This window comes from Catharus ustulatus, chromosome 3 (genome assembly GCF_009819885.2).
Source record: "Catharus ustulatus isolate bCatUst1 chromosome 3, bCatUst1.pri.v2, whole genome shotgun sequence".
NCBI classification, from domain to species: domain Eukaryota; kingdom Metazoa; phylum Chordata; class Aves; order Passeriformes; family Turdidae; genus Catharus; species Catharus ustulatus.
The window spans coordinates 103,170,683-103,195,798 of record NC_046223.1 but is presented as its reverse complement, the minus strand read 5'-3'; the positions used below and the strand labels follow the sequence as shown (position 1 = coordinate 103,195,798).

Here is a 25,116-nt window from a genome sequence, read left to right as displayed (position 1 = left end):
AATGCTCCTGGGAATCTGGGTCATTTCCCCTTCCTAGCCCCTGGTATAAGAGTTCTGTGAATTCAAATAAATTTGTTACTTAAGATATGGGAAAGCTCTAGCTCGTAGGATGCAATCAGAATCTGCCCTTTTTGCACCCCCTGATTAATGTGAAATTCAGGCTGAAAATTCTCAGTTTATAATTAAAAATCCCATTCTTCCATTTGGCTCACCAAAGAGGCTTTTAAGACTTACTGGCTTCAGCTGTAGCATTGGTCTCCAATGGACGCTACTGTTGTTTTAGCATATTGCTTAATTTTGTTTCCCTGACTCACTTCCCTGAGAAGCAAAAGAGCTCTCTTCCAGGGCCACTAAAACCTCCCTTTAAAAATACAAACAGAAAGTGGGAAAAAGTAAAGTAAAGCATCATGATCATACAGTAAATCAAGTTGGGTTTTGCTGGTTTCACAATTTAAAGCAAATTGAGATGTGTGTTTTGTAATGCATGTTATAATTATTGTGGGAAGCTTTTGGGTGTGAGAAGTGTTGGAAGAAGGGGGGGTTGTTGTGTTTTTGCTCTGTGGTGGTTTCTTTTGTTTGGGTTGAGTTTTGATTTCTGTAAAGGGAAAACCTAGGACATGAGATATTTCCATAAGCTGAAAATTTTTTCAAACGGTGATTGCTAAAACACAAATTGTCTTCAATACGAAGAGCTGTTATAATTCCAAAATACAGCCTTTGGCTTAAAAATTCCAACACATTTTCTTAAGTAATTCTTACCAAATTTTTGAAGAGTGCAGTTAATTCCTTTGTAAACACAGAAAATTTTAAAAATGCTGTTCCCAAATCTGGGTCATCCCTGCAAACACAGTTGCCACCAAACTTCTCCAGTGCTTGAGTATACTGTTCTTCATTTTCCACATGAGCTTCAAAAAGAGCAAAACATGAAGATAACATCAGTAGAGAAAAGGTTATTGAAATCACAATTGATGGGTTTTAAAAAAAACCACTTTCCAGAGTTATTGCTAAAAATGTGCACTTGGTACAAAACCCAGTCATTATTAACACTTTAACACAGATATACCAGAAGTATGACATATAGCACTAATTTTGGTTTGCATGCACATATCCACATGTTGTACAAATGAAATGTGCCAAGACAAGACAAACATCTGACACTCTAGAAAGAGCCATAATATTTCTGCACCACAGCAGAGACCTCATAACAACTCCCAACTCCTACAACGAGCTTTCAGATGTTAAAATCTTTCATTAACACTTTCTTCTTTTAACTGCGTGCTATTATGTTTCTGTGTGCTGAAAAGGAAACAGAGGAGTTAGTGTGCTGGCAGTCTTGGATATCTACAACAGAAGGCAATAGATCAAATACTCTTGGGTAATCCTAGGAAAAAGGACTATAACCCACATTACAGAGGAGGACAAAACCGTATCTATGTCAGTTCTCTGATGCAGGGCAGCAGTGAGGATGAAGCAAATCCTGGCAATCTGCATTTTGCACAGACCAGCTCAGTTCTGAAAGCAGTTCTCATTCATGACAACTAGATTCCTTTCTGAGACAACAAAACCAGAAGCTCTGCCCTAGAAGTCATCCATTAGTCCTGGGCTACACCAGGACAATTCAGCTAGCATACACCTAGCATCAACATTCAGAAAACTCCGAGTTGCACGTATTGGGGGATTATTCAGCACAGGGCAAGAGAGGAAATCTAGGCATAAAATAAACTCCCCTGATTCAAATATAAATGGAATTTGAGAGGCTTCAGTCCTAACTACTTTGGCCAAGTGATTTACTCCTAGGTAGCCAGGTTACTTGCCTATATAGACAGGCATAAAAAGTCCCTTTGCCAAAGTCAATTTGACCTGTGGAATAAAACAGAAACAGAAACTTTTTCTGAACCCAAGTTAAGTGACCACATCAAGCTTGAGCATGTGGACAAAGCACACCAAGTTGGCATCTGAGCAAGTTAACATTGCCTATTTCTTATTCTAGCTGTAGACAATTTCTAGAGTTTCAAAGGAAGTCAGGAAAAATACAACTCCACAGCCTAGAAAACGAATTATGTATTAATAAGAACAAAGACTGTCTTGGTCATTACATGAGACAGGCATAAACCCTGAAGATTATTTAAAGAGGATTAATCTGTTTAAAGAAGCAATGATGCAGTTTCATTTCAAGCCCATTTGTACACATCAACACATTTAATACCCAAAGGATTTTTGATACTATGTCCTTTCCCAAATTTCAGTGAATTAGTTACACAACCTGTTCAATAAACTTATCATGCTCCAGACTAAAAACAAGTTCATAGGATGTGTTCATGTGTCCTATCTGGACAGCCATTCAAGAATTTTGTTTCTCAAATAGGTACAAATTTTCTCCAATTTCCAATATATGAAACTAAAACCCTGTGCAGCAGTGGTATAACACCATGTAATTAAAGACTGACATAAGTACATGCAAAATGGAAATTGCACAAGAAGCATTACTTCTACAAGTCTTTAACTTGAGCACTTGAATTTGCAGCCAGGGACACATAGTTTGCAGATAGCTATTAAATTTAAAAACTGAATACTAGCACTGAAAGTTACTTATTTTCCTCAGCATCAACAGCAAGGGCTGAGCACTTACCAAAATTTTTGCTGTAGAATATTCAACTAACTATATTGTGTGACATATATACGCTTTAACCAGCTTTCAATGAACTGGCACAGGCAGCAAAAACAAGGATGTGGCAGATCACAGCTCCTTTAGATCTCAGATCTACCCACTAAGGTGAATTATTTCACTACACTGCCTTCTGCATTCCTGCTGCTTCCTGCACCCAGCTTAGCTTATGTGAACCCAGGTGAGAGGTCAGGCCGCAGTTGCTACAGCAAAAAGAGAAAGCTGCCCCCTGCATGAAAGCAAGGTGAAAAGACTGCTACCATTAAGTGTAATGTGCAACCAATAGCTGAGCCATGCTGACTTTTACCTAAGGAAACAAGCACAGCATCCATTCCACATGGCATCCCCAGCATCCTAGGGACTGTTCTGCATTCTGAGACATTCCCCAGAATGCTGATGGTAGTTTACTGCAGCAGTACTATTAGCTGAGCTGGTACTCCCCAAGTGCTTCTGAAGAACACAAAAATCTAATTTTCCCATGGAATCCTCCAAAATACTCCTCTTGTCCTATGTTTTTTCCTGACAAATTTTGAAAGTTTCTCTACAAACAAAAGGTTTGAAATATACCAAAAAGAACTTGATCCAGTTTTGAGAGTTTAGAGGCTTTCTTTAAGTAAGAACCCAAGCTAGGTACAAATTGGGAGTCACTATGTAATCCTTAATAACAGTTTGTAAACTCTCACATTAAAAAAGAAAGACAAAACATATACAGTAATTTCACGAATACAAGCCGCACCAATTTGACTAAGATTTTGCTCCTAAACCGGAAATGCGGCTAATAATCAGGTGCGGCTAATACAACCTCAGAAGTGCCTGCCAGAGTGCTGAGCCGAGCAGCTGCGAAGTCGGCATTTTGCAATTGTTACAAATCGCTACTCTGTTGCACCGCGGGTGGAGCCTGGCTCCCTGTAGGCAGCACGGGGGGCGGGGAGAGAGGTGGGAGAGCTCTCTTTCCTCCTCTGCCACAGCCCAGGGGAGAGACGGGGGGGGGCCCGGCGCCGCCATTGCCGCGGCCCGGGGAGGAGAGGGGGGACCCGGGCCGCCCCTACTGCGGCCCGGGGAGGGGGGGGGAAGCCCGCGCCGCCATTGCCGCGGCCCGGGGAGGGGGGGGGCAGCACGCGCCGCCATTGCTGCGGCTCGGGGAGCCGACGGGAGCCCCGCGCTGCCATTGCTGCAGCCCAGGGAGGGGGGGGGGAAGCGCGTGCTGCCATTGCTGCGGCCCGGGGGGGGGGGGAAGCGCGCGCCGCCATTGCTGCGGCTCGGGGAGCCGACAGGAGCCCCGCGCAAGCCATTGCTGTGGCCCAGGGAGCCGACGGGAGCCCCGCGCAGCCATTGCCGCGGCTCGGGGAGCCGACGGGGTGCTTTGTCCCCACTCGCCGCCATTGCCGCGGCAGGAGTGGGGAAACTCTGTCCCTGCCCGCCGCCGGCGCCATGGGCGCGGGAAAGCTCCCTCCCCACCCGCCGCCGCTGCCATAGGAGCGGGGGAAGCTTCGTCCCTGCCTGCCACCGCGGGGCAGCACCGACCCGGGGTGACCGAGCCCAGTGGCAGCGGCGGCCGGCCCCGAGCTGCAGCACCGTGCTGGGCCACCTGGCCCCGTCAGCAGCCCCTAGCGGGCTGAGCCTGCACAGCCTTAGCTCAGCCAGTAAACCCCGCCCTCCCGCGGTTCTGTTACTAATTGCACGCGGGTCCTCGCTGCGAGCGACAAAGCGGCTTATATTCGGGTGCGGCTTATCTATGGACAAAAACCGAAATGTTTGCCAACACTCAGAGATGCAGCTTATACTCAGTGCGGCTTGTATTCGTGAATTTACTGTACATTAACCATTTAGGGAATCTATGTTAAAATCCAGCCACTATGCCCTTATGAGCGTAGGACCGTGGGGTTTGTTTTGTCAAAAGGAACCCCCAGAGGCTGACAAGTGGCTCGATTAGTGATGTTTCTGCTGGTGGAAGATAAATGCCTCCAAAACTTTCTTGTAAAAATTGGGTGGGCAGCACAAATTTAAAATGTGGGCAAGGTACTGATTTTATGCAAAGACTAGTGATTTGCTATAATGTTCTAACAGGTACTCTGATTATGAAGCACAGTCTAGCACATTAGAATAATATTTTTTTTTAAAATCAACTGCCAAAAAAACCCCAGCCAAGCAAGAAAGAGAAGAAAGCATGCCAAATCAATGAAACAAAAGATTCCTAATGAATCTTAAACTAGATCCTTCACAATCCAAAGATAACAGCTTTATTACATTCAACAAGGAACTTCCTTTCAATTAGCTGAGATGAATTATACCACAACAGTAGTCCTTGTTCTAACCTTGTCTGAACACCAACATGGCCACAAGTTCTGTCAGATATTGGTGGCTCTCCAAGGTTGACAGGCCTATCTATTTTGCATTTAATATAGGTTTTGTTAGCTATAATTGCTATGAACTGCACAGTGAGAACAAAAGCCAACCAAATGCCATTTCTTATCCATAAAAACAAATGCTGTTTCTTATTCACAAAATGCTGCTGATCCACAAAAAACAAAAGCTTGTTATTTTTTTTAAAGGAGATAGATGTACACAGCTCTAAGAGATTTGCACACATTTAAAAATGCATGCAGCAATAGTTCTTTGTATTTTATACAGCACTGTAAGAAAATCATCTGATTTTTTTATATCATGACAATAAAAAGTTGCAGCTCATCAGTTCCATCTTGTCATGAAGCTCTCAACATACATAAGTGGAAGCCACCAGGGAGACTGAGGTTTCACACAGCAGTAGAGCCAATGTAGCTTCTTATTGCTGCCAAAGAGTAATTTCACCCTCCACACCCTCATCTCTTGATGATACACATGGCCTTACCACTTCAGGCAGTCATCTAATCCCAATTAAGTTGATCTCACTGCACATGCAGCTTTATACAAGCTTAAAAACTCATCTAGGGACCTGCAAAGCAGCAGGTGTGACAGAAGGAGCAGTTAGCCCACAGCCGGTGGAAAGAGGAGAGCAGAACTTCACCACTTGGTACCAGTATGGCAGTAAGAGAGGATTAGCTATCCCACAACATCTCATCCTTACTGAGGTCATGATCAAACAGCTAGTTCAAGACTGCCATTTAAAATGCACGTATTTCTCTTCTCAGAGTTACTCATATAACTCTTTCTGATTCAATATGACATCTGACTGCTTAAATCTTACAATTTCACCAGTATAAACTAATTATGTACTTACCCAGACCAGATAAGTTTATGGCTTTGACAGATTTCTTCATTTTATAGAGAACAGTTCGGTCGACATCCAGAGCCTAAAAAAAAAAGGAGAAAAATGTAATAGTGGGTTGTCCTTTGGCAAATTTCTGCCCTGAAACCTGCTGTAATTACAACTATTGCATAGTTAACTTTATTTCCATAATTAATAAATTACTTGCCATTTGCTTCCACCCCCATCCATACAACCTATTCTGTCCCCTTGCCCAAAAAAACACCTCCTCCATCTTTGGCTGGTGATCAGCATCATGTAAACTCAACAGGAAACAATTTACACAGTATCATCTTTCCACACTAAATTATTAAAGAAGCTTAAAACAGTTTTCACCCATCATATGTTCTGACATTGCTGAAGAAACGAGCAATATCACTTCCTTAGGCGGAATACTGAAAACGGAATTTAATTTCACTTTTCCTGGATAATTTAGTTAATTGCATTCTCAATCATATGAACTTTCTAACTGCTGTGCTAAGCAAAATAAATTGCATATCTCTCAAGTATCTTTCACACAGTTTAACACTAGGCTAAGCTTTTCTCAATACTATATAAAATTCAAGTTTAAATCTTGTCCAGAATGCTCAAGCACTTTAATCAATTTGTTTCAAAGAAAGAAGTAAAAGCAGGCAACCATTTTGCTTACTGAAGTGAAATATGAGCAGACTCAAAAATGTAGAATTGTTCCAGAAGGGAGAAGCAGAATTATGGTTATACAAATTAATTAAAAAAAAAAAAAAAAAAAAGAAAAAAGAAAAAAAGTTGTGAAACTTGAAAATATGTTTCAGAGATGGTGGTGTCTTTAGATCCTACTGAAGAACAATACTGAACACTACAAATTGTATTATGCCAAGAGCTGCTTAGCATGATACATGATAAAGCAAAGAAACCCACCAAATTAGTTCCAGTTTTCATTCAAAACATTTCAATGAATTGCAGCAGCTAAACATCTGACCTACCATTGTTTTATTGTTAATCATTTGTGTAAGAGACAAAATGCAGAAAAGTCGGCCCCCAGGAGTCTATCCAATTATTTTAACAGAGTGTATGCAAAAAGAACTATTAAGCCCCCCGATTCTGGGAGTATTCTTAAACTGAATCTATTTAGACCACAAATAGCTGAACAAAATCTTCACAGCATTCCATGGAAACCAACCAATTTAGACAATGCCTTAACATTAATGATTACAGTGTCATGGTACTGCTGCATCCATTGGGGCATTACCTCCAGCATCTTTATAGTCCATATCTGAAACATATTAGCAGGAGAAGTGCAGAGGCCTTTTCACCTGCAGTTCTGAAGCACAGAGGAAGGGGAAAATAAAACAATCTAAGCAGGCCCGTACAAGTCATGCCAGATCTGTTCACCCTCTTTGGCAATTTGATTTCCATCTATTACAACAAGCCTGTATCTAGTGTGATCTCCAAGGCTAGATTAGTCACCTGTTTGGATGGGAGTACATGAAGTGAAATCCCCCATTGTATGATTTCTAAAAAAAAACTCAGAAAAGCACCCTCTGATCAGCTGACTACAGAGGAATGATTTAATTGATGACTGCATCAAAGGGCAATCACCCTCTTGGAATCCAAGTGAAAGGAATGTCTCCAACTACAAGCAATACAAGCAACAGTCCAAAGAGAAGGCTGACAGTCGGAGACTTCAAACTTACAAATTCAATTCTCAGCTAAGCCTTAGATTTGTGTGTGCAGAGAAAATACTAAATACTAAATCACTACCTTAGTTTGGGGGAGGTAATTCTCAAGGAAGAGAAATGTTTGAAGGATAAATGCATGGGATTAATTATATTACTGTGGTCAGGGACCAAACAGATCTATGGATTCATAAAATCCACCGGCCCAGGACTGCCTCAGTCAGAAAGCACAAACTCCCAGTAAGGAAAAAACCTCAAATCCTCTTCCTCAACTAAAGTCATAATTTTGGTTTGAAATGTCTCTCAACCAATTTCCACTTTCACCAGGATAAGGCAGCAGAGGAACAAATCCACAAGGCACAGCATAATCAGAGTTCAACAGAAATGGCAGATAATGCCACAATACACCAGTGACAACTCAAGCATCAACCCATTTCAGGTAGCTAGTCCACAAAAAATTCAAACCTAAGGATACTGAGGAAAATACCCCACTGACAGTACCAAGGACAACATTACAAGCAAAACCTAAAAGCTTAATGTGTCTAAACTGTACAGGTCAGGCTTTCTTGGGTCCTCTCTCCATCCCCTGCCTTTCTTTTCATCTGTGTCAGTGCAAAGCTGTACCTGAACCTCAACAAACAGTGACTAGAAATTGGGGGGAAAAAATCAGTTCTGGAAAGCTTTCCAAAAGGAAACAAAGGATAAAAAATATCTAGCCATTTGAAGAGGGACCTGGATACATTTATGAAATACAATTACTATGTTTCCAACTGTGGTAAGAAAACTACACTTGCTCTTCTAGGAGGTTTTGTCTATTCCTCCCTTCCGTGGCACAATGTTCTCATATGTGTGACATTTAAGAGTGCCTATGCGTGCCTACAACTAATGGGCAAAATACTGAAAAGCTTTGCATCTTTAATACTGTATTTCAGTCTTGCTTACAGACCAAAAAATAGAGAGGAGGACTTTGCCTTTGTTTAATTGAACTGCATTGGTGTTTATTCACATCTAAAGTTTCAAAGGAGTCATTTCAGGATAAAACTTGAAAATGTCAGCTCCTTGTCTTCAGAGTTGTTCCTCATATTTCCTTGTCCTTTTCTTTGTCCACATCTTAACACTGGGAAATCAGTTTAAATCCAACCGTAGCTACATTGTAGTTCATATTTCTAAGCTTGTGTTTATGACATAAATATACACACACTACACCAATACACACACATGCACCAAAATGCAGCCTAATTCAACTTCTTGGTGCATTCTCAGTAGTTTCAGAAGCAGGGAATTTTAAAATGGCTTCAGATGTTGCATATACTAGGATTTCTTTTTATTCACTTAAAATGACCAGTAAACTCCTGAAGAAGAAAAGTGACCATGGTGGGATCATTGTGTCCTCTCATGTAATGTTTCTAGTTTTGCCTCAAAAAACTCTATTGTAAGACTGCTTATTTTAGCATCTGTTTCAGCACAACTTAGTCTATGAGGCTGTATAAATAATTTTCATAATCCCACTCCGCTTCTACTGATGAGCACTCTACCTCTCTATTGTTAAAAATAGTAAATATAGCTTTGACTTAAGGGGGGGGGAAAAAATCTCTACAGTACATAAGAAGTCACGTTATTGTGGAAGTGGTGTTATGCTCGTGAACTGAAACAGAAACTTGAAAGTGACTTTCTTGAGTGTGTCCCTGCCTGTGCAATCTTTTTTTCCAAATACAGTATTTATGTCTTCTGTTCATTTACTTTCACGTGATTTCTGATGGTAATCTGATGAAACCATTTTTAAGGTAAATTACTTTTTAGTCAGAAGTATACTAGGGAAGGAAATAAGCATATAGAAATCAAATGCAGAAATTCAAAGGAACACAAGACAGAGAACTCAAGCTACCAGCGATAAGTAGCAAAGTCTTTTTCCACATGTAGGAACAAGGTCCAGTTTCACTTGCCAAAGGCCAATTTCCATTTTTGCTGCTTCAAATGTTTCTACTTTGAGCAGTAAAATGTGTCAACTAATTAGAACCAAATCCATTTTACCAGGAAGAAATCAGTCTGAGATTACTGGAACACCCTGAAATGTTATTCTACGTCCTATTCTGCATGCCTCAATCTAAATAAATAAATAAATAAATAAATAAATATAATAATAATTATAATAGTTCTGTTTAAGTCTGTTACACATTGCACAGAAAGTTCTAAGCCCACCAGGATATACAATTTTCAAACATCTAGTTGCACTGCTTCCCCCCGCCAAAAAAAAAAAAAAAAAACCCCACAGAAGAAAAATATTAGCATCAATCCCCAAATCTATATTGTCTAAATAGATCTGTGCAATATAGATGGTTGGCACAAAAGACGAATGTGTTATTTGCTCTTTTCAGTGGAGAAAGGAGAAAAAACTGTTCTATTATCAGCATATCTAACTGAGGGAGGAAAAAAAGATGAAGACAAATTCAGAAACTGAACGTCCCAGAGATGATTTTGGCAACTTTTACAGAGCCAAAGGGTGTGGGGAAAACTGGGGCAGTAGCAACATAAGTGGAGAGTCTCCAGGCTCTAGTGGTTCATTAAAAATCTTTTGTGCCAAACTAACAACAGAAGTCTGGGTCTTTATCTTATACAAGTGTCCTCACACTAGTGTCTTTCTTCTTTGTGGCCCAGAAAATAATTCATTATCTGTGAAGCAATAGAAAAATAGCCATACTGGATTAGATCAACACTGCATTTAACCTGATATCCTCTATCAGGAGCAGCCAACAGCAGATGTTCAGAGTAGCAAACAAGGAAAAGCACGTACACATCCTTCCCCAGGATAATCTCCCAGTTTCCAGTAATGAGTTTAAAAACAGACTGAGATACTCACAGCCACAAACACTACATAGCCCAACAGGCTATTCTCAAGAGAAACGTGAAGCCCAAGTTTTCTTATTCCAGACAAGGGACTGAGAGCATACTATGGGAAGTAGTGACAGAGAAAGAGGAAGGAGTCGGCCATCATCTTTATTTTGCATTTAAAACAGTTCAAAATCTTGAACACAGTCCTTCCTTCTTACCCACAGCAGCTTCCTTTTGGAAAGTGTAAAAGCAACTATTTCACATTTTCAGCTATTTGGATGGGGTTTTGCTGAAAGTATTCATACCACTGGATCTGAATTTGAGGAAAGTTTCAAGATTGCCAATTTGTACAATAGAGTCCATTGGAACAACAGCAACAAATGTTTGGAAGCACCTGCTAAAGCAGTAACAAAATTTTGGGAAATAAATCCTCATGTCATTTGAAAAAGCATCCTGGAGCCAGGAACCTATTTGTTCTTCCCTATATTGTACATCTAACTGACAAATATACCAAAAAAATACTAACACACTGATATTTGACCTACTACACATAGTCATCTTAACATTTATTTCTTTAAAATAAAATCAGATCTTACTCTTAATTTTAGCAATTTGCTTTTAAACATCAGGCTACTCAACAGTCATAAATCCTGCACTTCATACACTCCAGTATTTCAAAATAAGTAATAATGCCAGAGACCGCTGCAGATGCTGAACACATATAGGAACATCCTTCCCCAAAACAAAAGGGTACAGGAAGAAACTTGGTCAGTTGAGGAAAAGAGAGGCAATCAAGTAGTTATTGTAGAGAACAAGACAAGGCTCTTGTGCCTCACTGGACTGGTCTTGTTTTAAAATTAACAACAGCAAGTTTTTAATACTTGTATTCAGAAAGCACAATAGTTAGGCTTTTCTGGTGTATCTTCACAGGCAATCTGATATTTGCTGTAATTAATCCTTGCTGACTCAAAAGATCAGAGATATCCACAGACATTCTGTCTCAGTTTGTTATTTTTCTACTAGAAATGAACTGTCAACAACACTGGCTTCAATCCACTTTTCTGTTACAGAGGATGGTAAAAAAACTTCCTAAATTATGTTATCCCTCTCCAGAATCCTCTTTCCATTCTCCTACTGTTATGTCATTTCCTACTTCAATGTATTAGTTTCTTTTCTAAATCCTCTCCAGTTTCCTTCCACTGATCACCTTGCACATTAAGAGAGGGACAGATACAAAGGGTGGAAAAAAGCCCTTACAGGCATAGTCTGGAGCAAGGCATTGTAGCTTCTCGATGTACCCTAGAACAACATTAATTTAAAACAAAACTTTAATTTGGGGCAATTACTTTCCTTGGAGTATGTATGTGAAAAACTGCAGTAGCTACAATGGTTAATTTGTATAAATGAGCTCTTCGGTGCAAGACCTGTCAGCTAAAGAGACTGAAGGTTCAGAGACAAATCCACAAAAAAAGGATCTAGTTTATGGCAGAAGCATCTCTGAAAGGTCCCTTTCCACGAAAGCATTATTTCTCCAGCATCTGAGCTCATGGTTCTTGTGGGCCTAATGCCAAGGCACTCTTTTTAAACAAGCACTGGTGCATTTGGCAGAAGAATGCAGTAAACTCTTGAGCTATGGATATGCACAGTGGAAAAAAGTAATACCACTGTGCTTTGGGAAATTAATACTTGAAAGTGCAAGGTAATTCTGCTGCAAAGGTAAATGATGCGAGAGTTTGGAACTGCTCTATGTTGTGTATAAAACCAGACCTCAGCATGATGACTTTGTACAATGCATTTATTAAAACAAAGAAGGGCTGCCTAAAAACCAGAATTCTCTAAGAGACTACTTCTATCAGAAGAGAAATCCCAAATCAGAGGTTCAGAGATAGAAAATGTTACATCATTAATACAGGTCACTAAATGAGACTGTTTCACGCTAAACAAAGCAGGTGCTGTATCTGTGTATTAATTGATTTCCACAGGCTTCGCTCACCACAAAAGTTAGAAATGCGACAGATACCTCCCTGGGAAACAGACATCAAGCATTTTTGTGAAATAAAATCTCATGCTTAGAGAAAGAATGAAAGCTGCTTATGCCAACTTTTTCTCCAGAACACATCCACCTCCTGCATTAACCAATTTTTACACTGAGAAATATTTTTTCCTTCTCCTACACTGCAGCTATCTGCTTTCAAAGACAAGATGACTGGACTTTAAATACAGATCTCATAAGCAATGTAATAGATAATGAACTTATTCTCTACAGGTGCTCATTTATAAACAGAGGGTGTGTAAATAAAATTCCCTTATTTAATATTTAATTGCTGTATGTTTTTTTCAGTTGCAGTAGGCAATTCCTGATATCCATCTCCATTTATTTAATATTACAAGTTTCAACATCCTAAGATATATCACCATGTAAAATAAAGTAACATAGGCAACAGGATTAAAGTTCCAGTGATGATTGTCTTAAATGGATGAGTAAGATTTAGCAACCTTTTACCCATGTCAAATTCTCTGGTCCTCACCCTGCAAGAGACTTTTTTCTATCTTCATGTTTTTGCATTTCTGTCTGCTGTCAGCATCCATCAAAGGCATTCATGGTTTGGAGTCCAGCTGTTGAAGAGGCTGATCCTCACCCTGTATCATTCAACAGCATTACGATGAGCTGGTTGATGGGATTTTCCTTTTGCAGATTTTTTTAATTCAGTAACTCTTTTCCCCAGTATTAAATCTTTTTGGACATCATCAGAGGCAACAAAAATTAATCTTTGCAAAACATAATGCCCTTTTATTCTGCATGTGATAAGCTTTCTGAAAATAGAATTTTTGGTATTTATGCAAGCAATTAACAAATCAAAACATTTTCCAAAACAGTTCCCATATTAGTGGTGTAATTTGGTATATGTAGTCTTCAAAACCTCTACTTGAACCAGCCAGACACTCGTGTTACAGTCTCTATAAAGCAATGAAAAACTGAAGTTACATTTCCCCCTCTGAATGATGTACTTACTCTATGCTAAAAATGAAAACTTTTGCAGTGTGTGCACAGATCAGCAGGATGCCATAAACTGATCCATCCCTTCCCATCCAACACTCACTTGACTTTTTCTTCTTTAGGTATCCAATAATTTTAGGGACAAGAAACTAGTCTAGAAAAGAGTCTACAGCAACATAGCAAAATCAAACTTCAGTCTTAACAGGCCTCTGAGAGCTCCTTAAATAAATAATAAATCGGTGTCACAAACATCACTGGCAAACACATACGAGGTGTCCATTCTGAAAGGGACTACAAGGCACACAAACTCTATCTAGTTTATGACACACCTGAAACTCTTAGGACACCATATTCCCACCAAACAATGGCAGAAGTATCTAGAGGGCACTTCAGGAGAGCAAGACAAATCACCTCAAATGAACCAACTATTCCTAGGGACATACAGAACCAGCTGTCAAAACAAGGTTCACCAGAGGTAAAGCAGCTCATTGGAATCATCTCTCTATTATCAGGGTAGAAATTTATTAACATCATCTACCTATAATAGTATATTGTTACACATAACAGCCAGTGTCAAATGATACAACTTATTTTCTCTTGAAACATTATAAAATTATTTCTGTTCTACAGTGGCTTCCAGCCTGTGATTTTCACTCCAACTTCTCTGTAATTCACTATACCTTCGAAAATCTCTACATGGTCTCAGTATCAACACACTTAAAGAAAACAATGCATCTGAACTGCCATTCATTTTAGGTGCTCAACACAGAATTCACAAGACACTGCTACAATCTTGAAAGCAATGGTGTTAAATTCTACCAGAATTTCAGCAGCTGTAAGTATAACTTAACACAATTATTAATGTACCAAACAGTAGATATACAATACTCATTTACATAATATTGATGCAAAAATAAAAGCTTTATCCCCAGAGTGGACTTCACCAAAATAATGAAGGAGTTCATGTCATTGAAGGCATCTATCAAATGCAACAGATGGTACTTCCCCGTATCATCAATGAAGCATTAGGAAGGTAAAGTCTCACACAACTGTTACCTAAGACAAAGAACATCTGCATTTAAAATTGAACCAATTTAGAACACAGAAGTATCAGAAGATCAATCAGAACTTCTGTTCTTAAATGAATAGGAAAGAGCTACTGAACTAACTGATGGAAGCAGAAGAGACAAACGCCTGAATCTATATGTAACCAAGCACCCTGTGTCCTTACAGCAGTGCCACATCCATATGGCCTGGGGGACAGAGAAGGCACTGGCAAACGTGACCACTCCATCCCTAGAACAGACTGGGTTGGAAATACTTACATGAAAAGTTTGTCATCTACATCCAGACCATTTAAGTAACAGAAGAGAGTGAACTAAGCAGAAGAATGAAACCAAAAAAAACGCAGCTTACAAAAGATTTACTACTTCATTGCTTCTTCAGCGCTATTCTCATCAGCACAATTAATATCTGAATCTACAAATGTAGGAGCGTAGGAGGACTCTGCTGGCATTTTTTCTATTATTGTGTAACACACACCTACAGTGCTGGAAAATAAACAAATTATTAAAAATACGTGCTCTGCAGAACTCCAGACTGCATGTTTTACGGAGCAGGGGTTATGTGTTTTCAAATGCTAAGGAAATTTCTACTCCTATTGCAGTTGCCAAACAGTAATCCTGTTTGATTGAAGGGGCTTTAAATGATTACTAAATGCATTTGTTTCTGAATTGACTTCCCTAGAATACAGTCTAAGTTTCCTTGAAATTGCATATTCTAGGGAAGAAATCTTTAACAATAAAGAGAAATTATAAAACATGATCAAATCTGTAAGAACATCCAGTACCCTTCACTACCATTTTCCCTTCCTATATGCTTTTTAGATGTAGTACAAAGCCTTCAGGAATGCGAAAGTAGTTTGTTCAGCTCTAATCACTTCAGCTGTTTTGTTGTATCTACATGCATACTTAGCATAAAGCCTAGACAGAATTATAGATTTCAGGCTACAACTACATTGATAATCTGATCTTTAATCAGGGCTAGCTGAGGGGTCCACAAACAACAGATGGTTGTGAACACCACACTGCTCCAAGACAACAAGGAGCAGAGTTTCAGCCTTCTCTCTCAGTTCTCTATTTCCTCTTGGTTTAACAGGTTAGATGCTTGAATTTATACTCTAGCTTCTTTCATGTTAACTTTTACAGCCACCTCTTAAAGAATACACTCCAAAGAAATACACTTCACTGCACAGTATGTCACTTACATAGTAAATATTTCTGTGAAGCAGAGTTCACACGAACAAAGAAGCAAATTTTTCAAATTCTGTCCAACACCTACTCACTTGAAAACAAATACTTGAGATGAAAAGTACTGAATCACACCACCCAAGCCAATTTCCTGCAAAGCACCATTGCTCGTAAGAAAAAGCCTATTCAGTTACAACAGTTCCTCCAGTTCCTCCATCAGTAAATTCTCCCCTGTAAGGTAAATTATTTTCTCTTTCCAAATAAAGTTGAGATTTGTATAATATTTCATAAGGTCTGAATAATTCTTAGAATCACATATCATTTTCTGGGGAACAATCAGAACTCTTCTTCCCCTCCTAAACTACACAGTAGGATACAGCTATCACCATTATTCCCTGTCCTCCACCACTACCCTTTCCCTATATTCCTGCTTGCCTCCTTTCTACACTGATCCTTTTCACATTAGCACTGCCTCCACATTTTCAGGCCTGTGTTTTCATCCTGTTTCCTGTGTGAACACTGCCACACTCCCTCTTCCTTTGCAGTTCCTGGCAATTCCAATTCCTCTGAACTTCCTCAGACTTTTTATGCATTTCCTCATCCCCTCCTTAATGCTTCTCCCCAAATGGCAATTCCTGACCCTTCAATTCCTCATATGCTATCACAGTACTTCTGCTTCTGGATAACTCAATATCTCAATTTATTTTTAATTCAAACCTCCTTGTTCACAATTTTGTTAATTGTCTTGCTCACTTGCATCTCTACTCTTGCCATCCATTCTACCTTCTCCTACAATTTGAGCTCAAAAACTGCAGCAAAGCACTTGTTTAGATTTGGCAATACCTACATTATCTTTAATACTACTACATTCTAACTGCAAATTATGTCTTCTTTTTCTCCTTGCAATTCTATGTGCTTAAGAGTGTTTTTTGTTACTGCCTCCTGTCACTCCTAAAGAAACTTGACCTTTGCAAATTTGTCTTTTATCTTTACACATATTCTTTAATACAAAACTTTCCTCTGAATACCTATCTTTTTCTTCACATGTCTGACAGGCTCAGATAATTTGTGATATTCTTCCTGGGGTGTTTCACGTCTGTAAATTTTCTCATTGTTTTCCCCGTACCTGAGATATTTAATGAACATTTTTCAGACTTTAGTACATGAACTCTTTAGTTCTATCAACCTCACCAGAACTCAATCTAATGACTTCTTCCAGATATATATATATATATATACACATACATAGTACACAATTAATTCAGCCCCTACTATTCAACTAACACTTCACTTGTTTCCACAACTTGACTCCTTCTTTAAACCAGCAATTCTCATATTAGCCCCTCCAGCTTCTGTCTCCCTCTGGTATAAAAGCCAGCATCTTGGTTTGCCATGACAGATGCCTGACCATAACATGACTTCTTCCCTCTCTAGCAACTTCACAAAGAATATAAGATTTATTTGGAGACAGCAAGGGCTGAGAACAATGAAAGCTTTTGCCATTGGCCCATCCATGAGAGGCATTTCATCTTAGCATGAAGCCCACCTAACCTCCAGCCATTGCTCCAGTACCTTGGACAGGGCTGGGCCAAGGCAGGCACCTCCACAGAGGTAGGACAAAGCACCAATAATGGCTGTAACAAAGGAGTTTCAAAAAACTAAGAAACATAAGAGACTGTAAACATTTCAAAAGCATGGAGAAACTTGATACCCAAGACAACAGAGGGAAGAGTCCGCCTAAACAACGCTAGACCCAACTTTTGTGGAGCTTTAAGTGGAAAGGTTGTTTGTGGGAAACTGGGGCAGACATTGTATGGGCTGTCAAGAGTGAGGCTCAGAAGGTGCAGTGCTGGAGCTTACACAGGGAATGGCTTCATGTAATACATACACATACTCACACATATGGAAGATGGAAATTATAAAGAAATAATAGCTTTAAGAGTTTAATTAAGTGTTTAATAACCACTACTCCAATGAATGTGAATAAAAAGAAAGCACTTCACAGTGGTTCAGCTACTAACAAACTACACTGGAGGTGCATCAATTTTTCTTGCATTTCTCCACTTACATTCATCAGCCAGATCAACTTGACATGTGGACTGTATCAACTTGGAAGAAGGGATTAGGTTTTTGTCCTGTGACTTTGCAATGCCTTTCAAAATAAAGGCTTCACCTTTACCTAATATTGCTGCATATTATGGTATCTAGAGAACAACATGAAGATAAGAAGAGGAAGTGAAGGGGGGTTAAATCTAAGTAGAAGTAGCCACTTTCTACATTACCCTCTTCTATCATCGGCACAAAGTACACTAGATTCAGATAAGATAGTTCTGAAAAATACAGCAACATTATGGAAAACTAAAAACACAAACCCCACAATTAGCAAAATACTTCAGAAAGATTTATCTCCTTCTTTATAAATCTATATTTTTCATTCATCCTCCTAGGAGGAACGGAAGCATTTGGTAAATGCTGAAGCAGATTCATCATCAAATGCACTAAGGTAAGGTGAACAGAAACCTTTTCTTATGCTTTTACAGTGTTTTAACTGACTGCATGTTAACATTAAAGGTTTAAGGTTTAACTGCCTATTTGAAAATATGCACTAAGCTCCAGCTGAAGACATACAGCTTCGCTCCTGCATTTATGCAATTTTCATCTTCTATATTCCTCTCAAAAAGAAAACAATTCCCACACTCCTTTTGAAATCATCATGCCTTTTGTGTTATAATGACTTTTCCAGAAACCCCTTTGGATGCTGATGACAGAGAATCATGATTCCAGAAAGGAAGCAGAAGTGGAACACAAAAAAAGTTTTAAACAACCCGCATTTATGGAAGTGTATTTAGTAATGAGGTAAGAAAAGTGTGCAAATATGTTCTACTAAAGGGCATGCTATAGTGGGAATAAAGATATATTTTATTAAAAAGAAATACACATGAAACCATAGTGTATTTCTCAAAATGCACTGCAGTATATGACACTTCCTGTTGATTCTCAAGTTATACAGAAACACCTTCTTCATGTAACTTTGAAATTCAAGGCACAATCATCAACTACAGGAAAACAGAATCCAGTCCTATAAATGTAGCAAGCAAAAAGTAAATATACAGGTGTATCCATGTATCCAGACTCACATTCCCCCACCCTACCATGCTGCTATTACACCTCCCCCTTGTTAGCTTTGCAGAACCAAAATGCAGGAGAGAATATTACAGAATTGTACCATACAGAGGGAATTAAATTCAATAAACATTGATCCCTTACACCACTTCAAGCCAGCTGAAAACTGTGGACTGCCTTAGGTGGCAAGAAGATGTTGCCATTTCTGATTGAAAATTGCATTATAAATGACAGTGAGGAAGCAAAGGATTTGATACAGAAATGACATGTTGCATTTGTAGGAGTGGCAATTTTTAAAAAAATCTTTTAAAGAGGAAAAAAAATTTAAAATATTTTAAATAACAGAATTATTGAGTTATAATCATCATGGAATGGGACCTACAAAACAAAGACAAGTGGAGACCTGAAATTACAAGTTATGCCTTTCACATTAATACCTCAGCTTTTACAAAAAATTCCTCGAGAGTGGTTTTTAAACAGACTATAAGCAATTGAAATCCATTTCTATCCAGAGAATTAAACCATCTTTGGTACCACTATACTGTTTCTTTTAGTTGTACACTTTTATGTATTTCCCCCACGTTTGCCCTCTCTACTTTTTAGAACACGTTTATCCCAGTGGCAAGTGGAGGTGTTCCAGTAACCTATTGAACTTAGCTCAATGTTTCCATTCTCCTCCCTTCATAGGGAAATCTGGGCATGCAATTAAGTTTAAGAAGGTGGATAAATTTTGGCCCTCAACCCTGACTTAGATGGAAATGTCCTCAGCACAGAGACTGTCTGCTACTCTCTGTTTACATATTAGCCTGCAAAACTGCTCTCACTCCTACTTACTTGGTCCAGCACTGGGCCCGATTTAAACAGTCAGAACAGAAACATGGGCTTCACTTCCACTTTTTATTGTAAAACTTGACTCATGCTTCAAAAACAAAGTGACACAATTAGATTCTAGTCATTCAATTACCCTTTAAACTAATTTCTAAAAATTGTTAAAATTATCACAGTTACTAGAACCACTTTTCAGGTTTCATTACAATTTAGGGGCTATTTTATTTAACTTACAGTGTATAAAAGAGAGAAGCATCTGTTCTAAGTAACAGCAGTACTGAAAACAGATTTTTAAGCATTCATAGTTTAAGAATGGTCACCACAAATTTTTAGATCCTGCGACCTTTAATAGAAACAGACAATTTAAAAGGTTGCAGTCATCAGACCAGATTACTGATTTCAAGCAACCCCTCCCCCAATCATGTGACCATGCTCTGCACTCTATCAATTAAAACTTATTTAATCTTAGTCACTATCACATATGTAAAGATTAAACAGTAAACTGTAAGGGCCTATGACATATTGCTCACTAACAATTTTGTTTCAGAAGAAGCTAAATATTCCCAACATTTTGCTAAACAACACCCTAATCTGAGAACAATGCATAAATTATATTATTCCTTTTCCTTTGAAATCACTTTGTGTTCCACATGCACGCCTTTCCTAATCCCTTTTCCACTACTGAGAGCAAAGATACAGATTAAGCAAAGAATCAGATGCTCTCTCTGCAAGTGTTTGAACAGGCACCAGCTCCCAAACTGCAATGCAGGTGTTTCAGGTGATCTCAAAAGCCATGATCCATGGTATGTAATCAGTGTATACAATCCCATAAAACAGTAAAACTGAAAATACTTTCAACTGATACTAAGGATCAACTATATTGTGAAACTGACAGAGGACAGTTAATCCAAGTTCAGATTTGAGACAACTCCACTGCCCACAAAGATATAAAGATAAATTATACACTTTTAATTGTTCAACATTTTACTGATTTCCTCACTTAACAAGTCTCTTCTACTCCACCACAGAAAGTTTCATTAATGAAACTTTTAAGACACTATTAGATACCTGTTAATTAACAAAGACAGCATTACAAAACTAGCAGCCAGCAATGTTAAGTGCAAAAGACATCACAGTGGGATGTGAAAACATATCTGTGTTTGTGTTTTGAGCTCAGGCTAACAAATGACAGCAGCCTCCCCGTCCTGTGCTCCTGCACTGCCTTCCCAGCTCCCAAAGGACCACCAGATTTGGGAGGCTAGAGCTGGCTTCATGCAGGCAGTTGAATACTCCATTCCAGAACCAGATTTTCTGTGAGTAGCAGTAAAGAGACATCCTCTAAGTATCAGTATTAACCACTTAATTTGTTGATTTAATAAATGTATACAATATCCTGGGAAGCACAAATGTGTCTTCAGTTAATAAACTAGCTCTTACAGTTGTTTGTTCAAACCAATGCATACACAAAGTCAGCAGTCAGCCAGTTTCAACTCACCTATTAACTGCTTTAAAGTAACACATTCCCTCAATCATACACAGCCAGACTTCCCAGTTGCCAGAACTACACTTCCTGCTGCAAGAGAGCAGTGTGCTCTGGAAACCAATGCTTCACGCTACCAGTGCCACTGGAAATGTACAGGTTCTTTGTATTCCCTGAACATTTTTACATGCATTCTTTAATAAGCTTTCGTTCATAACAAGTTGATGAACTACTTCTTGCCCAGCCTGCCAGGAAAAAAAAAAAATGCTGAGCCCTGACTTCTCTATTGCACAATCTATAGACAGCTTTTTATCCAAGAATCACATTTAACCTGAAAAACCAGGCACATCATGCTAAAGGAGTATTTCCAAACCAAAGAAGTCTAAGTCTGAAAAAAAAACAACCCACCATTTTGAAACTATGAAAATATATTTGTTGTTCCTGACAAATCACTGAGAAAAAACATTTCCACATGTTTTCAGACAGCAGCACAAACAGGCAGGAACTGCTGATATTTTGCCAGAAGTGCCAATAGATCAATACTATTAACTACTACTGTCTGTCTCTGCAATCTCTCACCTCTTGCCTTGCAAACTTCATTAGGCTCATTCTTTAGCATCATTATTACTAAAGACAATTTTGTACTAAGCTAGTGGACAGCATCCAACACCAGAAATACACAGATACAAAGAAAGATTTAATGTTCCGATTGAGTTCCATTAAAAATCAAACAACAGTCCACCAAACTCAATATAGAGAAAAAAACAATTTTTTTCAGAATGGTAAGAAAAATCTCTAAATCTCACAAAACTGCTTTTGACCCAAATGCTTATACTAACTTCGATCTTGTATTAATCAATTATTAAGCACTTCTGCCTTGCAATTAAAATTATTCATTGCTATAAATATTCAGGAAGACATTGTCTTTGTTACAGAACTGTTGATCTTAAGACTATCGGGTTAATAATGCATAATTAAATCCAGGCATTTAAGTGCAAGAGCTTGCAGGGCAGAAAATTACCTCAGGAACAAGATTATTTTGAATTCAACTCCTTGCTTTAGTGGTTTTGGGAACTCGCAAAACAGGAAAATCCTGAAAAGGGTGTTTAAACACCTAACCTGGGTTTTGTTCACTTAAGACACGTTAATAATCCATTGCTGGTGGCAGTTCTTTTGTAAGAAGGGACATCAACAACTGACAAGATTCTTTTTGCTGAAGAGGCTCATTTTAAAATACATGCTTACTGCAAAACAAATCAACTAAACACACACTATAAGAACTGATGTAACAGGTAGATGGAGCAAATTAATCTGTAGCACAAGTAAGATTCCCCCCTCCTATAAGTTACTTCAGAGAAGCTGCTAGAGGAGTCAAGATACACAGACGCTGCTTCTTTCATTGTGCATGTATGACTGGGATGTGGAATGTGCTCTCACTGTGTTCAGACCTGTCCCAGATTTCCCACTGATTTGAAACAGGAGGGAAAAGAGCCTCCGTCTCCCGAGTGCTGGCAGACATCCCCCGTGGGAGGCAGGGTGGGCTCTCACCATCAGATTCAACAGCACGTTCCGAGTATCTCTAAAGACAGAGAAACAGCGGCTCTTGACGAGACAAAAGCGGCTGACGCCAGGCACCCGCAGCCCGGCCGTCCCGGAGGAGGCAGGGAAGAGGAAGCTCGGGATCCCGCACACCGAAGGGCGGGCACGGCCCTGAGGGAGCGGATCCCCAGGGAAGGCTGCCTTAAACCGTATGGCCGGGGGAAGTGCGTTTAAATTTCTTTGTGCGGGAACTGGAAAGCGGATTAAATCCCACCTGTGCCCGGAGGCAGGCAGGCAGACACACACTCGGGGAAAGGACAAACAGGGGAAGCCGAAGCCACACGGCAGCTGGCGACACCAAGGCGGTTCAGGTGTCTTGTGAAGGAAGGGGCTGACGGAGGAGACTGCAGAGTTCAAGTTCCCCCACACACACCCCAGTTACGAGGCAAGCGGGCGGAACCGCCCGGATCGGGGCTCCTCGGGCGTCAGGAGGAGCGAGAAGCGACGGCTCGGGCTCCCCCAGCTGAGGGCGGCAGGCGACCCTGCCCCGCCGTGCGCTGAGGGGCGGGCGGAGCGTGAGCCCCGCGGGCTGGGGGAGCGGCGCCCCGGCCCTTCCCCCGCTCCTTTTCTTTCCCCTCTCCACTCGGGCGAGCCCCATTTCCTCCGAGCGGCAGTCGAGGGCGCTGCTCGGGGCCGGGCGGGAGAGGGAGCGGCAGGAGCCAGCGCCGGTAGCGCCTTGTTCTCTGCAGCCAGGCCAGAGAGGGCTGCGCGCCCCGCGCCCCCCGCCCGGGCTCACCTCCTCGATGGCCGCCACCGTGTTCCTGCACTGGGCCATCCGGGTGGTGAAGTTGGAGGCGGTGGGTGACTTGTAATCCTCATTGGTCTCGGACACGAATTCCGACACGGAGATCTGGTCCGGCATGGCGGGGCGGGGATGAGCGAGGGGAGGGAGGGGGAAAGCAGGCGGCTCCAGGGGCAGGGAGGGGAGGGCGCAGGGGGGCTCCCCCTCACATCGCTCGGCAACCGGCGGCGGCGGCAGCGCCCTCCTCGCAGCCCCGCCGTCTGGAGCGGTGTTGTTCCTCCGCCGCCACACAAGGAAATTCCCCGCACCCACACTCCTCCTCCTGCTCCTCCCGCGCGGTCACGCAGCACCGGGGGCCGGGCACACGCCCAGCCGCGGGAGCTGGTGCCACACCCCGCCCTCCCGTTCGCTTTCTCCCTCTCGCTTTCCTCCTCCTCCCTCGCTCCCTCACACGCTGGCGGGGCGGGGGCGCGGCCGCGCGGCCCCCCTGCAGCCCCCGGAGCGGACCTGCCGCCGCGCACCCGCCACCCGCGCCCGCCCTGGGAAGATGGCGGCCCCCTCCCTCTGCTCCCTCAGCCCGTCCTCCCCGAGCCCCGAGGGGAGAGGAGGTGGCAGGCGCCGGCTGGGTAATCCCAGCAACAAGCAGGACGAATCCAGCCGTGTGCTTCGGGTAGTGTTTAACAACAAAAACCCAAGGGCAGGGGAAGGTGAGGCGCAGTGCCTGCCTGGTACGAGGGGGAGCAGGTTGAAGCCCACAGGACAGGTCTCCGCACTGTCTCCTCCTGGACTGCCCGCAGGTGCAGGGACACTCTCTTCCCTCGCAGCTCGTAATTTGTGTTTCAACAGTTTAATCTGTTTTACGAGTTCGTTGTCTAGTTTCGAGGCGGCTAAAGAGAAATGCTGTCGTTCCCGAGAGATCCGTGCAAAAATACTTTTAGGCTAAGTAACGTTTAAATCTAAATTCTTAGAAAGCTTTTTCTGTACTCAAGGAATAAGAGCTATCAGAGGAGGTGCTTTGTTCCTCAATATAAAGCCACAAGGATTACTCGAGGCAAAAAGGGTGAAACTCAGCTCGAGCTGTGGCACTTGTGACTGGTGCCGCAGAAGGGACACTGGCAAGGTGTCACTGAACAAGCATGGTGCTGCTTGCATTGAAATGCAGGGATGTAATATATGGCAGTGGTTTATTTTGGCCTCAAAGCCCTTAGGACTTCTAGCTGATTCCTGCAGAAAGCTTCAGAAGGCTGTATTTTGGCCCAGAAACTCTCCTGTGGCTCTTTCACTCCCCTCTGGTGATACAGTTATTAGCTTTCTATAAGTGATTCTTTATTACTCTGTTTTAAAACTCTTCAGGGAATTCCAATGAGTAGGCAGGTACTCTTTTGCTGCCGTTTGTAAAATGTCCAAATAAATAACTGCAGGCCTGCCCAGATGTTACTGCCCTTTGCAATCCTTGCTAGATCCTTTAGCATAAATAATAAAGCTTGTCAACCATATTTATTTTACTGGTTGTAGTAAATCAGATCAATGAACAGGGACTATCTACATGTTCTTTCAGTTTTTTAACTCTTAATACTTTTTCCATCCTAATAATTCTTTATTTTCTCTAATGAAAATCACCACTCCTTGTTAATATTTATGCATGATCAGTTACTATGGCATATAAAGGTATACATTGTTCTGCTACTAATGCATTAAATTTAT

The 25,116-nt window shown here is 40.9% G+C and overlaps 1 protein-coding gene across 6 annotated transcripts in view; it reads right to left on the bottom strand.

Moving 5' to 3' along the window:
• ASAP2 (ArfGAP with SH3 domain, ankyrin repeat and PH domain 2) overlaps nucleotides 1-23,744 on the bottom strand; it is an 87,709-nt gene extending 63,965 nt beyond the window's left edge. For 4 of the 6 annotated variants that reach the window (XM_033056340.2, XM_033056344.2, XM_033056342.2 and 1 more), the window contains exons 1-3: nucleotides 23,407-23,742; nucleotides 5,883-5,955; nucleotides 760-905 (exon numbers count right to left, since the gene is read on the bottom strand). In XM_033056340.2, the coding sequence (XP_032912231.1) occupies nucleotides 760-905; nucleotides 5,883-5,955; nucleotides 23,407-23,532 (345 nt within the window). In that variant the 5' untranslated portion in view covers nucleotides 23,533-23,742. Of the gene's footprint in view, nucleotides 1-759; nucleotides 906-5,882; nucleotides 5,956-23,406 lie in introns of all 6 variants that reach the window. The other 2 variants (XM_033056343.2, XM_033056341.2) reach the window with 2 other exon arrangements.
• Nucleotides 23,745-25,116: the final 1,372 nt, after the last annotated feature.